The sequence below is a fragment of the Heteronotia binoei genome, chromosome 12 (assembly GCF_032191835.1).
Source record: "Heteronotia binoei isolate CCM8104 ecotype False Entrance Well chromosome 12, APGP_CSIRO_Hbin_v1, whole genome shotgun sequence".
Classification (NCBI taxonomy): domain Eukaryota; kingdom Metazoa; phylum Chordata; class Lepidosauria; order Squamata; family Gekkonidae; genus Heteronotia; species Heteronotia binoei.
In genome coordinates this window covers 70962562-70980609 of record NC_083234.1, presented here as the reverse complement: position 1 = coordinate 70980609, position 18048 = coordinate 70962562, and the positions used below count along the sequence as shown (strand labels likewise).

At 49.7% G+C, this 18048-nt stretch overlaps 1 protein-coding gene across 6 annotated transcripts in view; it reads left to right on the top strand.

Annotated features, from left to right (window-relative positions):
- RAPGEF1 (Rap guanine nucleotide exchange factor 1) overlaps positions 1-18048 on the top strand; it is a 192535-nt gene that overhangs the window by 112453 nt on the left and 62034 nt on the right. For all 6 annotated transcript variants that reach the window (XM_060250718.1, XM_060250717.1, XM_060250716.1 and 3 more), the window contains exons 5-10: positions 131-219; positions 744-896; positions 5612-5735; positions 8227-8410; positions 10230-10718; positions 17338-17540. In XM_060250718.1, the coding sequence (XP_060106701.1) occupies positions 131-219; positions 744-896; positions 5612-5735; positions 8227-8410; positions 10230-10718; positions 17338-17540 (1242 nt within the window). The remainder of the gene's footprint in view (positions 1-130; positions 220-743; positions 897-5611; positions 5736-8226; positions 8411-10229; positions 10719-17337; positions 17541-18048) is intronic.

The following is an 18048-nucleotide window of genomic DNA, read 5'->3' as shown; positions in this document are numbered from 1 at the left end:
TTCTGTCTGTCTGTCTCTCTTAAATCTAAAGTTTTGAAGCAGGAAGCCCACTTTCCCACATGAACAGAACATTGTCATGAACTTTGCCAAGTTTTGTTCTTATTTTTTTTATTATTATTGTTGTTATCAGGAACTGGTCAAGCTCACAATTGAGAAGCAAGAGCACCCCTCCCCCACGAGTCCAGTCAAACCCATTTTGCCTGCATGTAAATCAGACAGGTGAGTAACAGCAGTATTTGACAGAGGGCTTAAAGTGCTGTATTCCTTCGGTGGGGAGGGCTGTATGAGCCACAGCAGACCTGGGGATTGTACCCCAAATGGAAACTGAAAGGTGGGGGGAGAGACTTCTGTCCTTGCAAGTAGGGGTTTTCTTTAGGGCTTGGGTATGTTACTGAATCCCTATAGCTCATCATGCCCTGGTCCTTTGGGGGATGGGGGGAGGGTATTCTCAGTGGCTGCATGCATTCCCCCTCCCTCCGGGGGGGGGGGTGTCACCCAGTCATTTCAACAGAACCTGCCTGTAGGCTCACCATCCTAAATACAAAAAGACAAAGGAAGAAGAGAGCCACTGGATTAATAGACTGCAGTGCATTAGAAGGGCCTCACGGCAGTAGACAACTCGCTTCTCAAAGAGCAGGAGAGGCCGCATTTTACAGAGTACCTATATGCTTTTCTGCTGTCCCCTTAGGGGTGTAAGATGCTCCTAAAGCTTATTCAAATGCTGCTCTTTTGACCTCCCTCAGCCCTTCGGAGCTTCCCCTGACGGATCGGGAGATGGAGATTCTCAACAAGACAACGGGGATGACTCAGGCCACAGAGGTTTCAGCAGATTCCATAGATGAAGAGGTTGCCCCTCCCAAGCCCCCCCTTCCTTGCATTCGGGTCGCTGAAAACAGGTAACTGGAGAGTGAGATGCCTCAGTCGCAATGAGGTCTACAATATGAGCGGTTTTCAAACTTCCGACTTTAGGAGAACCTTTAATTTGTCATCTGCAAAGAAATCCTTGCCTGTTTCCCGCAGGGCCCTTGAAGGTTGCAGAGGGTACCAGAGCGTGTTTGGAGACATGGAGTTGGTTTCCATGGCACTGTTAGCCAAACCTGGTTTGTCACTTTATGAACTTGGGGTGTGCCCTCAAATAGATCCAGCGCTCCACTGTTGGGTCCCCTGCTGGGTTGGGGAAGGTCACAGAACCAGATAAGGGTCTGGAGCCAAACTGAATTGGCAGTTAGTGCCAGTTCCGCCTTCCTGCTGCCGACCTGTGCCTGTGTCATTCTGTGATGTCCCCAACCCCCCCAGGAGCAGTGCTTCATGGAGACTGGTGGGCTGCGGTGTGAGCAGGGAGGCAGGAAACTTCCATTTGGCTGCTGGAAAGTTGAGACCAGATCCAACCCAATACATTTGTCAGGGAGGTGGATCTGCAAGGGCTCCGGGGTTCCCCACAGCTTGCTTTTGAAAACTATGGGCAGAATCATTGGCTGAGTGCACTCACTGGTGGATGAAAGATGCCGTGGGTAACATGTTTACAAAGTCCTGGGGGTTGAAAAGGTACTTACTTTATTTTGGTGTTGGATGTTTTGAAGCAAGGCAGCAGCATGTTCAGCTTGCCTGTCCAGTCATTTTAGTTGTGAATGAAAGATGAGCTCATGGGTGGAACTCACGGCTATTCATCAGCCACACAAGAGCATGTGGAAAGTGGAATGTGATGTTGGATGCCTTTGAGCCATGGGGATCGGGTGGTGGATCCCTACTCCAGAGCCAGTTTGGTGTAGTGGTTAGGTGTGCGGACTTTTATCTGGGAGAACCAGGTTTGATTCCCCACTCCTCCACTTTCATCTGCTGGAATGACCTTGGGTCAGCCTTAACTCTTGCAAAGGTTGCCCTTGAAAGGGCAGCTGCTGGGAAAGCCCTCTCAACCTCACAAGGTGTCTGTTGTGGGGGAGGAAGATAAAGGAGATTGTGAGCCGCTCTGAGACTCTGAAATTCAGAGTGGAGGGCGAGATATAAATCCAATATTTTCTTCATCTTCTTCTTCTCTCTATAGAGTTACAATACAATACAATACCCTTTACTGGCATGATATTGAACATGACAAGGAACCAATGCACCCATCAAATGGCAATTTACAAATAATTTAAGTGCCTTCTAGATGCTAAATATAAACATTTTGCAAACATTTTAATTACTAATTGGTTCCGAGTTGACAACAGGAAGACAATTTTATATTTGTCGGGCTTCACTGTTTGCTCACTCAGACAGAGATCAATGAGTATGGAGTGCAGGTCAGAGTAAAAAGTACAGTTTAGGAACACATGTTCTAAAGTTTCAGTTCAGTTTATTATTACAGTCATTGACCAGAATATTTTAGTCATCTAGAACAACCTTAAAAATACCTTATAAAGAGTTCCACAAAGAGTCTGCATGTTAAAATTTGATGACTTGAGGGTTATAACAGTAAAAAAAAAAGAATTTAAAAGATTATTATTTAACCCTTCAAACCATTTTTATATGTCACTTTAAAATTTGTTAAAAGATCTACAGTTTGGCCTAAAATTCTAAAGTTTCTATCTCTGGACATTTTTCTACGTTCAGAAAAATCATCTTTCTTTTTGATCAGACAAAGATTGGTTGATATTGAATTGCAGGTCCTTGAAAGCCTTGCTAAAGGCTTGTTCACCCTTGAGTTTGGGGTTTTTACCTCCTGGGTATAGGGCTGAATATCTCACCTGCCTAACGGCCCCCTGGCAACACAGAGCCTATTCGCTAGCTAGGTTCAATGTGCTACCATCTGTGAGACTTCTTGGAAAATTCCATCAAACTCCTGATGCCAACAGATTGTGCCCTGGATAGTTGAGTCACAGACAGCAATGTTCCCTCTAAGCTGAGTTAGTGTGAGCTAGCTCACAGGTTTTTTAGCCTCCAGCCCACACATTTTCACCTTAGCTCAGGAAAATTGGCCCCAGAGCAAACTGATTTATCCGGTAACTCGCAGCTTTAATGGCAGTAGCTCACAAAGTTAGGATTTTTGCTCACAAGACTCCCCAGCTTAGCACGAATATTGGTCACAGGCCATTTCAAGCAAGAATCAAAACAACACAAAAGGGAATCCTTTCAATCATGGGAATCTCCTGACCCCCAAAGAGCCAATCCCATGCCACTCCCTTGCTATGTATCTTGTGGACCCTACAGTATTTTCTTAGTCTCAGGTATAGAAGATGAAGATAGGAGATAGAAGATATTGGATTTATATCCCGCCCTCCACTCCGAAGAGTCTCAGAGCGGCTCACAATCTCCTTTACCTTCCTCCCCCACAACAGACACCCTGTGAGGTAGATGAAGATATTGGATTTATATCCCGCCCTCCACTCCAAAGAGTCTCAGAGTGGCTCACAATCTCCTTTGTCTTCCTCCCCCACAACAGACACCCTGTGAGGTGGGTGGGGCTGAGAGAGCTCTCACAGCAGCTGCCCTTTCAAGGACAACCTCTGCCAGAGCTATGGCTTACCCAAGGCCACACCAGCAGGTGCAAGTGGAGGAGTGGGGAATCAAACCCGGTTCTCCCAGATAAGAGTCCGCACACTTAACCACTACACCAAACTGGCTCTCCAAGATACCAAGGTATCTTCCTTTGGTTGGCTTGCCGGCTTCTCCTTTCCCGTGCCTATTTCCTGGGAGTTTTTCTGTCCTACTGTGCCTTTCAGACTGTGGGATTCTGACATTGCCTTGGTCCTCCTGTCTGTGCTCCAAGCTCTTTCCCAGACAGCCTTCTCTGCTTTCTCTGCCACCCTTGTGCTTTGACCCTGCCAGCCTTCAGAATGCAGGGGTCTGACAAGGGACATCCGTTCAGCATCTGCACAACGCTCCAGCTAGTGAACAGTTGCGCATGTCAGCATCTGTGCAAAATGTTCCTTGCAGATAATTTAACACACACTGACTGTCAATGTTCCCTCTAAGCTTGTGAGCAAAAATTCTACATTGTGAGCTACTGGCATGAAAGTGGTGAGCTGCTGGCATTTAAAGTGGTGAGCTACTGCATCAATTAGTGTTCTCTGGGGCCATCCTTCCTGAGCGAAGGCAAAAATGTGTGAGCTGGAGGCTCAAAATCTGTGAGCTGGCTCACGCTAACTCAGCTTAGAGGGAACGCTGCTGACTGTCACGGTTCCTGGTGTGTGTATTTGTGTGCAGAGATTTGGCAAGGAAGCAAACCCGCATGGGGGAAGAAGGACAAGACAATAGAGAAAAGGCCCACTTTTATTTTATTTTTCTCTTTGCTTTCTGCATCTCCCTCTCGAAAGTGCCTGAATATTGTTTTCAAAGGCAGGTTCCCCACCGCCGCACCCCTAGCTTTAGAGTTTTTACCCTAACCACCAACAAGGCGAGGAATATGAACATGGTGTGGTTTGGCTAAAGTGTGGTTGCTGGTGAGAATTTCCTGTGCAATTTTTCTCAACACTGAGCTGAAATTGGAGGCGTTTTGGGGGAAAGCCGAATACTTTGCACGCACATCGGTGTGAGGAAAACCCAGCCATTGTCAGCCCTGCCTTGACCAGTCAAAAACAACTTTTCCCACCTTTGCATTGAATGCACAGGAGAAGATACTGTTTTACCTTCCCCGCCTCCTCAGCTTGAATTGACAGACTTGTGTTTCTCGGTGGAACTGAAGTGAAATAAGCCTAAAAAGGGTTGGCTTGCACCTGGGACGTAGGAGAAATTGTGGCCTCTCATGTCTCCTCGATGCAAAAGCAGGCCTGGCGCTGAGGTTTCTAGAGCCCCAGGCCGAAATCCCCGCCCCCCTCCCTTTTCTTTTTTACAAACTTTTGCGCGCACTCTGCGTGCACAGCCCAGCAACATCGTGATGAAGTCATCAGGCTGTGCATGGCGTGTGCGGGCCCCCCTGTTCTCACTTTGAAGCGGGAGAGAGCCGGGCACCCCCCCACACACACACACACCTTGCAAAGCCTCGGCAAGAGCAGGAAGACAGCAGGCGCTCTCAGAGCCACTGGCTCTGATCACGCTCGCTCCCCCCCCCCCCCCGCGATCTTGCCGAGACTTGCAGAGCCTCGGCAAGATCGCCCACCCCCCCCAGGCTGATCCTTATCCTTCCCCCCACCCTCCCTCTGTTGCAGCGCTGCAAGCCAGGCCACACTGCCCCCCCCTCCATTGCCGCCGCCGAGACTGGTCTTACCAGCTTCAATGTGGCTGCGCACGGCTTCTAAGCCTTCGAAGGGCCCGCGGGAGGAGAGTTCACTCCCCTTCCTTCCTGGAACCAGAAGTGCGGGGGAGCGAACACTCCTATCGTGGGCCCTTCGAAGGCTTAGAAGCCACGCGCAGCCACATTGATGCTGGTAAGGACCAGCCTAGGCTCGGGGGGGGGCAGCACCGAGTGGAGCGGGCCGAGTGGAGCCAGCACCGCAAAGGGAGGGAGGGAGGGAGGAGGGCTGTGGGGGGGGGGGGCCAAGGGGCACAGATCATGCCAGAGGGGAGGGAGGCGCCCCTGTGGGAGCCGGCGCCCTAGGCCGTAGCCTAGTTCACCGACTCCCACGCGCCGGCCCTGTGCAAAAGTATCTGATGCAGATACGGGGTTTTTTGTTAATCTCTTGCTTCTCTCCCACAGTCCTCCTCCAGCGCTGCCGCCAAAGAAACGTCAGTCAGCTCCGTCTCCTACAAGAGTGGCTGTCGTGGCACCCATGAGTCGGACCACCAGTGGCTCCAGTTTACCTATTGGAATCAACAGACAGGTAACAGTGCGGCTCCTCCGAAAGCATTTGGGGTGGCCTGGTGGGAACCTCGGCGGCGGTGGGGGCGTGCACTTGCAAAACGGTTATTTAAATTCCATATTGGAAAGCCAGGAAGGGAACTGTTATAATTTTAGTTAAATGTTGGGAGTATTATCATCATTCTAGAAATCTCAGAGCAATACTCCCGATATTGTCCTTCTCAACTTTCCCATAAATTTTGCAAGGGCAAGGACAGGAAGGAGGCGGCAGACCAGGATACAGGAGTCACAGTAGTCCAAGCTGCTATCCGAGACTGAGGAAATCAGTAGAATTTACTTCTGAGTATACGTGCTTGGGATTGCACCACACAAGTCTTGTCTGCAGATTTTGAGAGAGGGCCCTAGAGCAGTGTTCTCCAACCTTTTTGGCACCAGGGACCAGTCTTGTAGAAGACAATTTTTCCATGGACCGGGCAGGGAGGGGCACACTGGTTTGGAGATGATACAATTGTGCACTTTACGTCTATTAGTTTGATGATGATGATGATGATGATGATGATGATGATGATGATGATGATGATGATGATGATGATGATATTGGATTTATATCCCGCCCTCCACTCAAGAGTCTCAGAGCGGCTCACAATCTCCTTTATCTTCCTCCCCCACAACAGACACCCTGTGAGGTGGGTGGGGCTGGAGAGAGCTCTCACAGCAGCTGCCCTTTCAAGGACAACCTCTGCCAGAGCTATGGCTGACCCAAGGCCATGCTAGCAGGTGCAAGTGGAGGAGTGGGGAATCAAACCCGGTTCTCCCAGATAAGAGTCTGCACACTTAACCACTACACCAAACCGGCGTGTAGTGATTAAGCGTGCAGACTTTTATCTGGAAGAACCGGGTTCGATTCCCTACTCCTCCGCTTGCAGCTGCTGGAATGGCCTTGGGTCAGCCGTAGCTATCGCAGGAGTTGTCCTTAAAAGGGTAGTTTCTGTGAAAACTCTCTCAGCCCCACCTACCTCACAGGACATCTGTTGTGGGGGAGGAAGGGAAAGGAGATTGTGAGCCACTCTGAGACTCTTTAATTTGGAATGGAGGGCGTGATATAAATCCAATGTCATTGTCTTCTTCTTATTATTATTATTATTACAGACAGGTTAAAACGGATAAAAGGAAGTACTTCTTCACCCAAAGGGTGATTAACATGTGGAATTCACTGCCACAGGAGGTGGTGGCGGCCACAAGTATAGCCACCTTCAAGAAGGGTTTGGATAAAGATATGGAGCACAGGTCCATCAGTGGCTATTAGCCACAGTGTATTTGTGTATATAAAATTTTTTGCCACTGTGTGACACAGAGTGTTGGACTTGATGGGCCGTTGGCCTGATCCAACATGGCTTCTCTTATGTTCTTATGTTCTTACATTGTAATTATATAATGAAATAATTATACACCTCACGGCCTGGTTGCTAACAGGCCACGGACCGATACCGGTCCATGTACCCAGGGGTTGGGGACCCCTGCCCTAGAGGATGGGACAAAGTTTTACATGATTAACTGAAGCAACCCAGCCTATTCAAAGAGTTTAGCCATTCCATGAGACGTGGTGAGCATGGAGCCACAGTGGATTGGGGTGTTTTCAAGGCTAGGCGAGCAGAACAGCACATGGGAGAATGCATGCATTTCCAGTCCATGGCATGGAGGCGAACCATGAACACAGATGGAGGTTGACAATCCAAGTGTTCTCTGTGCTGGTAGGAGAAGAAGAAGACGACATTGGATTTATATTCCACCCTCCACTCAGAGTCTCAGAGCGGCTCACAATCTCCTTTACCTTCCTCCCCCACAACAGACACCCTGTGAGGTGGGTGGGGCTCTCACAGCAGCTGCTCTTTCAAGGACAACCTCTGCCAGAGCTATGGCTGACCCAAGGCCATGCTAGCAGGTGCAAGTGGAGGAGAGGAGAATCAAACCCAGTTCTCCCAGATAAGAGTCCGCACACTTAATCACTACACCAAACTGGCTCTATGCCCCCAAAGCACCCCCAAATCTCAGTGACTTGGGGAGGGACGGTGGCTCAGTGGTAGAGCATCTGCTTGGCATCTCCAAAAAAGGGTCCAGGCAAATAGGTGTGAAGAACCTCAGCTGGAGACCCTGGAGAGCCGCTGCCAGTCTGAGAAGACAATACTGACTTTGATGGACCAAGTGTCTGATTCAGTATAAGGCAGCTTCAAATGTTCATATGCTGACCTCAGTCCATGGCCTCACTGCATGTTATGATGGGATTGCGACCTGGTTATTGCGTAAGAGAGGTGTGTGTGTGAGAGTGTCGTGTGTTTGTATGTGTGTGCTCAATGACGGACTGGCACCCAGTTTGGAACTGGCCTATTGGAAATGGATTTGTGTAGGACGTCTGCCAGAAATCCCCAAATACACCTGTTGCTTAGGAAGAGCTCAGTCACCGATCAGCAAGGCTTCCATGCTCGGTATCGCTCATGTCCATTTTCTGTCTCCAGGATTTTGACGCCGACTGCTACGCTCAGCGCCGGCTGTCGGGTGGCAGCCAGTCCTACGGAGGGGAGTCCCCCCGCCTGTCACCATACAACAGCATGGGCAAGCTGAGCAAGTCTGACGAGCAGCTCTCATCGCTGGATTGTGACAGTGGGCAGTGCTCCCGCAACACCAGCTGTGAAACGTTAGGTAGGCAGAGGGAAGCCGAAGCAGGGAGGGGGAGGCTGCAAGGGAAGAAGATGGAGCTTGGATGCAGTCAGAGGGGACCTGGGACAATAACCAAGTGTTTATTTTTTTGTTTTATTGATTTGGTAGATTTATATTCCACCCTTTTCCCATAACGGGCTCAGGGCAGATTACAGAACAATAAAATAATGATATACAATTAAAACACCGCTCAGTAAGATATAACACAGGCAGAGTCAGAAGGGAGATATCGAAGGACTCCATACAGCGAAAGAACCTGGACCTGCCCCATTGATGAGGTGGAAACACTGGAACATCTTCTTATTCATTGTCCCCTCTATAAGGAAGTTAGGGACAAGACCATTCTCCCTATTTTGGAGGTGCTAACAGATAAGATCTCTCTGGGGACACTGCTGGTTGAGCAGACACCAGCAATCACTAGAATGACAGCTAGGTTTTGCTCCCGAGTGATCAAACAGAATAGTTTTAAATCATAAGAGCTTTCTCTTTTGGTGCAGAGTTTGTGGAGCTATTACAAATAACTACTGCTATGTACTAAAATTTTATCTACATTTCAATGTTGTTGTATTATGTGGACATGTATTTTAGTGGTATACCTTTGACAGGCTTGTACTGTTTATTACTGATAGATTTGTGCTTTTTACCTGGTCTATGACTGTTACAATAAACACTGACTGTCATAGGCGGAGCGGGCACATTTTACAGATTAAAACATAAATATTGACCCGAATATAATAGCCCAGCTGGTGAGTCATTGTAGGGGAGGGCAACGGATGGTATAAGCAGTAGAAGGACGCCCGCTTGCCTCAACCAAAAGCCTGGCAGAATAGCTCCGTCTTGCAGGCCCTACAGAACGGTAGTAAATCCAGTAGGGCCTGGATCTCCTTGGGGAGCTGATTCCACCAGATCGGGACCAATATTCCCTCTAAGCTGCGGAGCCTTGTGAGCAAAAAAATTCTACTTTGTGAGCTACTGAAATTAAGGTTGTGAGCTCCTGGCATTAAAGTGGTGAGCTCCTGCATAAATTATTGTGCTCTGGGGCCATTTTTCCTGATCTAAGACAAAAAAGGTGAGCTGGAGGCTAAAAATCTGTGAGCTAGCTCACGCTAACTGAGCTTAGAGGGGCCTCATGCGCTCCTGACCACACAGAAGAACTAGTTTCACACATGTTCGTAGCAGCTAAATTCGCAATTGCCCTGGTTTGGAAGCAACAAACTCCTCCTTCGAGACAGGCACGGTGGCTGAAATTGTGGGATTATTTTGTCTTAGATAAGCTCACCTATGATTTGGATCCTCGTTGCTCCTCCCAAACCGCTTCCCTAGACTTTATGTGCAAATGGCGTCCCTTTATTGATAAAGTCTCAAAGGACAGCAGGAACCCTAATGACTCATACCATGCTATTTTGATGTCATGTCAACTAATGTTGTAATTAGCCTTTAATGGCTAACGTTGTATGTTTCCATTTCCCTATTTTATATTGGTACATGCTACACATCTGTTGATGTCTCATCACTATTGTACCTTGACCTTTATATTAATAAAGCTTTTCAAAATTAAAAAAAAGAAAGAAAGAAAGAAAGAAAGAAAGAAAGAAAGAAAGAAAGAAAGAAAGAAAGAAAGAAAGAAAGAAAGAAAGAAAGAAAGAAAGAAAGAAAGAAAGAAAAAACTGAGCTTAGAGGGAACACTGGTCGGGACCTGGGCCAAAAAAGCCCTGGCCCTGGTGGAGGCATTGGAAGGGATGGGTTTGAGCCTGATCTCTTCATCTCATGACGCTTTTTTTGTTGTTGTTGTCCTGCCCAGATCACTACGATCCAGACTACGAGTTCCTGCAGCAAGACCTCTCCAACGCCGACCAGATACCTCAGCAGACCTCTGGAGCGCTCAGCCCTTTGCCGGAGTCCCTGGCAGAGTCCGGCTCCCCATTTCACGGACGTGCGTTCCAGCTGCCGGAGCACTGCAGCCCCTCGGCGGCGACGCAGGCGACAGAGATTCCTCCGGCTCTGCCAGAGAAGAAGAGGAGAGGCACAGCCGCCCACGCTTTTGATACCTCCTCCGGTTGCCGGATCTTATTCGAGAGGCACCCCTCGCAATACGACAACCTCTCTGAGGACGAGATGCACAGCCTGTCCTTGATCCCGACGATGCACTTCACCCCATTTGCCACTGTGCTGCCCTTCCAGCCGGGAAACTCACCAGCCCCAGTAGAATTCCTCAATGACTTTGCTGCTCCGGACTCTGTGGGGGACTCCGAAAAACCGCCACCTCTGCCTGAGAAGAAGAACAAACACAGTAAGCCCAGTGTCTGCTTTGGGGGGTTTTCTGCTCTTGCATCTGCTAAAGTTCCTGAGCGCATCTTTATTGCCAGATGCATACACGGAATCGTGCGAGAGAGATGGACTGTGTTCCCCTACGTGTTTGAGAGAGCCAGTTTGGTGTAGTGGTTAAGGGCGCAGGCTCTAATCTGGGAGAACTGATTCCCCACTCCTCCACATGCAGCCAGCTGGTGTGACTTTGGGCCAGTCACAGTTCTCTCGGAGGTGTTCTCTCAAGAGCAGCTGTCGGAGAGCTCTCTCGGCCCCACCTAACTTGCAGGGTGTCTGTTGTGGGGAAGGGGATTGTAAGGCGCTCTGAGACTCTGAGTGAAGGGCGGGTTATAAATCCAGTCTCTTCTTCTTGGGCTTCTGGTTGTCCTCAGGTGATGCTGAGGAATCGGAGTGCAGGTGTCAGGGACCAGAGCATCCCTCAGGTCCCATGACTGTCAGGGAAGCCAGGGGCCCACCCTGTCATCCATGAGCCAGCCACACCTGTGGCACCTTTTTATGGCAAAACCTGCCGCTCCATTGCTTGATAAGGACCGGCCCTTTAACAGTCCACTGCCTGATGTGCAGCTGAATACAGTCTTGAGCCAGGAGTGGGGGGGATGAGGAGGTGAATCACAGCTGGGATGTGGGCGGTAAGCAATGGAGAGAACCACTGAAAGAGGTTGAAATAAGCGAAAGATGAACATATGAAGCTGCCTTATACTGAATCAGACCCTCAGTCCATCAAAGTCAGTATTGTCTACTCAGACTGGCAGCGGCTCTCCAGGGTCTCAAGCTGAGGTTTTTCACACCTATTTGCCTGGACCCTTTTTTGGAGATGCCGGAGATTGAACCTGGGATCTTCTGCTTACCAAGCAGATGCTCTACCACTGAGCCACCGTCCCTCCCCAGTGGGAGACCCCAGTGGGAAGATCAGTGACAAATAACTAATACAAGTTCTACTTCTGACCAATGTGGGATGTGGACAGCAGCAACTGCTTCCCACAGGGATTCCTCAAATCCCATGGGAGTTCCGCAGGGGTGGAGCCTCCAAAGGGGTGGGCCCCAGAACTAGCCAAGCCCTAGAGAGCCAGTTTGGCATAGTGGTTAAGCATGCAGACTCTTATCTGGGAGAACCAGGTTTGATTCCCCACTCCTCCACTTGCAGCTGCTGGAATGGCCTTGGGTCAGCCATAGCTCTTGGAGGAGTTGTCCTTGAAAGGGCAGCTTCTGGGAGAGTTCTCTCAGCCCCACCCACCTCACAGGGTGTCTGTTCTGGAGGGAGAAGATTATAGGAGACTGTAAACCGCTCTGAGTCTCTGATTCGGAGAGAAGGGTGGGGTATAAATCTGCAGTCTTCTTCTTCTTCGTAAGAAGGGAGGTACTGGAGGACTGCCCCTGAGGGTGAAAGGAGTAGGGTCAGGAGAGGTGAAAAGGCTGAAGGAATATGCTACCACCCCCTGCTGGCAAGGATCTGCCAGACCCAAGCACATAGTTTGTTGCCATTCCGAGGTCTAGACCATGTGGTGCAGAGGAGAAATGTCTGGTGCCACGTTCTAAACATGCACACGCTCAAGCCATTGGGAAGACCACTTTGCATGCCATTTGTTGTAAAGAGACATTGCACATTTGGTACATACATTTTCTTTTCAAGCTCAGCAGTCGCAATGGAACACTGGGGTGGAAGGGGCCTCTTCAGAATCCCTGTCTTGTCTTAGTTTGCAGAGACCTTCTTGTCCCTTCCATGCTGCATATAGGCAAGGGCCAAATATCACCCAGCCTTCAAACTCTGGAGCAGCTAACTAATAGTGTAGAAGAAGAAGATATTGGATTTATATTCCACTCTACACTCTGAATCTAAGAGTCTCAGAGCGGTCACAATCTCCTTTACCTCCCCCCGCCTTCCCCCCACACACAACAGACACCCTGTGAGGTAGGTGGGGCTTAGTGGGCTCTTACAAGCAGCTGCCCTTTCAAGGACAACTCCTTGGCTGACCCAAGGCCATTCCAGCAGCTGCAAGCGGAGGAGTGGGGAATCAAACCCGGTTCTCCCAGATAAGAGTCTGCGCACTTAAACACTACACCAAACTGGCTCTGACAAGAGGCCTTCTTGTCCCTTCCATGCTGCATATAGGCCAGGGCCAAATTTTCACCCAGCCTTCAAACTTGTATACCAATAAGGCAGGGGTGGCCAACTCCCATCAGCCCCAGCCAGCATGGCCAGTGGCTGGGGCTGATGGGAGTTGTAGGCAAAAAACATCTGGAGAGCTACCGTTGGCCACCCCTGCAATAAGAGATTAATTTTTTTCCTGCCCCCTTCAGTCCTTTTCTACAGGCGAAGTGGGAGGTTCCAGTATGTAATAAGTGAAAAAGGTGCGTACAGTTCTCATGCGGGGCAAATGAGAGTCTGGCGGTCTGACCGGGAAGGAGTCTTCCCTGGATGGTGACATCTTCCTGGCAGTCCATGGGAAAGGGTTGAGATCTTAGCTGTTGCCTGTGAATAGAGTCAATTGTGAATTCATTATTTTTACATCTCCCTTCCTTCCCTTGCCAAAAATCACCACATCCTGCGCTATTCATAACTGGGCCTGTTGAAAAGCACGGTGAAGATTTTTTGTGTGTGTGTGTGTGTGTGTGTGTGTGTGTGTTTTTTGCAAGTCTGAGCAAAGAACGTTCTCCCCTGCTGTCAGAATTAGTTTCGGTTCTGCTTTTCATCCTGGTTGAAAGCACGACTGTGTTGCATAGAGTTCTGTTTATGAAACAACAAGCGATTCTGGTGTTGTGTATGGAATCTGCTCCCCCCCCCTTTAAAAAGAAAGCAACAAAACATCCTCATTTCTGAGAATATTCACTTCCTAAGTGTCCCGCCCAGGACTGCCGCTGGCACCGCCAACGCGCCCACCCTCCTTCGGACTAGCCTGACCCCTCCAACCCACCAATGCAGCCCCCCCACCCCCAGCCAGGACACAGCGAGCCCCAGCCACCTCCACTTATCTGGGAGGCAGGAAAGCTGACACCTGCTGCTTCAGCTGCAGAGGCGGCTGGTGGGAGCAGCAGGGAGGAGGTGAACCCCCACAAAGATGCTGGCAGGAGGGCGCAGCCCCGTAGGCGGGCAAAGCACCGCCCTGACCCCGCTGAGGTTCTGTGGGCCGGGGAGGCAGCAGTTGGAGGACAGAAGCAGCCGGGGCTGCAGAATTGAGAGCGGGGCATTCTGAGCTGCGGCCCTAAGGCAGCAGCCGACAGCTGCAGACCCTGGGGTTGGAGGCTGCTGGACGTCTGTCAATAAAAAGGGGGGAGGGGCTTGGGACGGCAGCCAGTGGGAGGGCAGCCAGGAAGCAGAGGAGGGAATAAAAGGAGGAAAGGGCGGCCGACAAGGGGCCCGATGAGGATGGTGAGGTGGAGCTGGAGCTGAGGCAAACCAAGCCAGAGAGAGAGTGAGGGAAGAGCCCAGCCAAGCCAGCCAGCCAACCAGAGGGGCTGAAGCAACCTGGCCTGCCTCCTGTTTCTGAGACCTCCCAGCCACCCCAGGGTGGGGCCCAGGGGGTTGCGAAGCGACGGCTACCCGAGGGGCAGGGCCCCAGACCAGGCAGAGCGTGACACTAAAGAATCCAGTTAGGTGCTGCTTTTCAGAAGCCCTTGCCTTGGTAGCTGCAGTTGTAGACTGGGAGGCTCCAGGCAAATTGTTCAGCAGCTGGAGGGCCAGGTGAGAAGGCTGGATGTGCCCCCCAGCCATGATCTGCCTGCCTCTGCCCTAGAAAAGTGAGCATACCCACTGAGTTTTGAGATCTCTTAGTCCTGGGAAAATGGCCTCATCTCTATCTGTCTTGCAAGTGCCATAGCAGCATAGAGCTTTTTCCCTTGCCAGACGCAACGCTATGCCCTCTGCCATTCTTTATGGCAGATTTAACAAGGCAGCCTACTCAGTCAGATACTGTCTCTGTAAGCAAAAATGTGTGGAGTCAGTTACTCATATTCTTCTTGATTGTAATTTGTATACAGATCTTCGTCGCAAGTATTTACATCCTCTTTTAGTTAGCATGGCTGATTGTTCTGACGCACTTAAGGTCTATAATCTTTTGAACGATACTTCATCTAGCGTCACTGAGAAAGTGGCTAAGTTTATTTATTCTGTTTTAAAGGCACCTCAGAGGATCTCATAGAAACAGTTTATGTTTATACTTTTCCTGATGTTCATGTGCGCAATCGTTCCATTTTATCTTTTTTTTTAACCAATTTGCTCTGATATATATATCTTTATATTTTATGCCACAAAGGCTAACTTGACTTGACTTCAAGTGAGCATAAGTCGGTTGGCCTAACAGTTAAGCAGCTTATGTTCCCCTACGAGACTTGAGTCTCCATGAAAGTCATTGTGAGGTGTGGACTCTTTTGGCAGTCGGCACTTTTTGTCGCTTCCTGCGCTTTGGCCTCCATCACCGGGGCTGTAGGAGACATCCCTTCAGTTTGCTGTAACAGTCAGTTCAAAGTGGGCAGAACTTGGTCGTCTGTCTAAAGCTCCAGGAGGATAGGTTAGACTGCCTTGTCCAGCCTCAGGGAAGCTCTTCCCTAACTAGGCTCCTGCCTGCTGGGGAGAGTTCAAGATGCAGTGCTGGGGCCAAAGAATCTGGGGCTGTGAAATTAGCTTGCTTCAGCTCACTTAACCAGTTTCCAGCTGAAGCCCTTAATCCACTGGTTATCTTGGGAGGGGCTGTGGCTCAGGGGCAGGGCTTGTTTTGTAGCAGGAACTCCTTTGCATATTAGGCTACACCCCCTGATGCAGCCAATCCTCCAAGAGCTTACAGCAGGCCTTGTAAGAAGAGCCCTGTTGGAGGATTGGCTGCATCAGGGAGATGTAGTCTAATATGCAAAGGAGTTCCTGCTACAAAAAAGGCCCTGCTCAGGGGTAAAGCATCTGCTTAGCAGACAGGAGCACCTGGAGTCAAGCCAGGCAACTCCAGTTAAATGGATCTGGTAGTAGATGATGTTAAAACACCTCTCCCTGGCTGGGTACAGATGGGCAGCTTTGGGTGTACTGGAGTTGCCCCAAACTGGAGTGGACAAAGAGTGATCAGATGCTCCTGTGCGAGGTGCCTGTATCTCACACGAGGGGCACTTCAGCGCAGTTAGACAGTTGTTGCACACCATCCCCTTAGCGTGGTTTGAGTTTCTTTTGTCCCTTACATTTTTTTAGCGGCCATATGCTCATGCATCTAGGGCAATTTTTATATATATATATATATATATATATATATATAAAAAAAAGAATACTGGTGAGCATTTAGAGTGGATTGGCGGGTTCACACTAGGGGTGTGCATTCAGTTTGGCCGAACCGAATACGCCCCCAAAAAACAGCTGTATTTATTCCATATAGAGCCGAATCAGATTCTCTGATCTGATTCAAGAGCCGTATACTGCAGATGCGAATTGCTGCCAAAATTCGGCAGCCGTTTGGCCGCATTATACCCTACGGGCCATTGACGTCAATGGCAAAATAGGGTATAATGAAGTGCGGCTGGGGGGCAGGGGGTTTGAGGTAGAGGCTCCAAATTTTCAAGGGAAGCTTCAGGAGCCTCTCCTCCACAGAACCCCCCTGTTTCAAAATGATTGGACCAAGGGGTCCTCTCTCCTGCTCCTTCCCATTTGCTCCCCCTCTCTCCACAACCAGCCATGATTGTTTCCCAGAGCTGCCAGTCAAGCTGTGGACAACTGATGCGGGAGTTTTTAGGGTTCCCGGAAGTCCACCTCCAGCGTTGCCTAGGGATTGATAGAATTGGTGCCAGGCTGTCTGGGAAAACGAACCATAGAAATGAACCAAATTAACCGTTTTTTTGTTTGGGCCCATCCGTACCGCAGATTTAAATGTCTGCAGATTTTGGGGGGGGGGGTGTTTTGACTGTTTGATAAAGGAGAGTAACATGAGGAGGGTAATTCTTGGTTCCTGAGGTAACTGGGGAGCCCTCATGGCCACTGATGACTCTTTGTGTCCCTGCTCATGTTTGATATTGCTGGCAGTAGTAGCAAGAGGCAGTAGGAGCTTGGCCTTATGGGATATTTGACTGCGGTCAAATAATAGTGGTTAGATAACCGTGGGTCAGTTGACTATATTCCATCCCTATGACAGGGTCATGCTTCCTCTCAGTTTGGTGTAGGAGAGCCAGTTTGGTGTAGTGGTTAAGTGTGCAGACTCTTATCTGGGAGAACTGAGTTTGATTCCCCACTCCTCCACTTGCACGTGCTAGCATGGCCTTGGGTCAGCCATAGCTCTGGCAGAGGTTGTCCTTGATAGGGCAGCTGCTGTGAGAGCTCTCTCCAGCCCCACCCACCTCACAGGGTGTCTGTTGTGGGGGAGGAAAGTAAAGGAGATTGTGAGCCGCTCTGAGACTTTTCGGAGTGGAGGGCGGGATATAAATCCAATATCTTCTTCTCTCTTGCCATTTGTATCGAAAGCACCAGCTGACCTACAGCGTGTCTCAACGACGAGGTCCATCGTTGGTCAGTTGAACTGACAAAGCAGTTCCGACTGGCTCTGTACCTGAAGTGCCAATGCTGGCTGAGGTGCAGGGAGAGGAGAGTGACCCCCCCCCCCCGTGTGCCATTTGTTTTCCAGTGATGGCCTACATGCAGTTCGTGGAAGATTACTCCGAGCCGCAGCCTTCCATGTTCTACCAGACGCCGCAGAACGAACACATCTACCAGCAGAAGAACAAGCACCTGATGGAGGTTTATGGGTTCAACGACTCCTTCAGCAGCGCAGACTCCGGCCAGGATCTGGCCCCACCCCCAGCTCTCCCACCGAAGCAGCGGCAGCTGGTGAGTCCCCTCGTCATTGTTTGGCCCCCAGATCAGGCATCTCCAGCCTTGTCGATCTCTCTCGCAAGACAGGCAAGCGCCATCCTGGTTTTTGCATCCTGATGCTTTGTGTTTTTTGGGCATCCGTTGAACCCAAGGTGAAGGCACTGGGGGATATTAAAGGGGAGCCATGGTAGCTTGGCCTCTGGAGGGTGAGTTTGGCTTTGCAGCTTGCGTGACATAGATAGACCGGCCAGCTGGATGCCAGCTCTCCTGTTTTGCTTCTCTTATCACACGCGCTCTCATGCCTCAAGTCCAGTTTTTTTTTGTATTTTAAAGGTAGAACATGTGTTTGTCATTTGCATTTTCTTCAAAAGCAGTTGCAATGTGTAATACATACACTGGTTTAGTGTAATTTATTCTTCTTGTGTGGGGAAGGGGCACTCTTTGGTTTAAATGCTTGCGGGGCCAGCTTCGTTTTGTCCTTTTCTTTCTTCGTCTCCCTTGCACTTTTCTCTCTCTCTTCCCT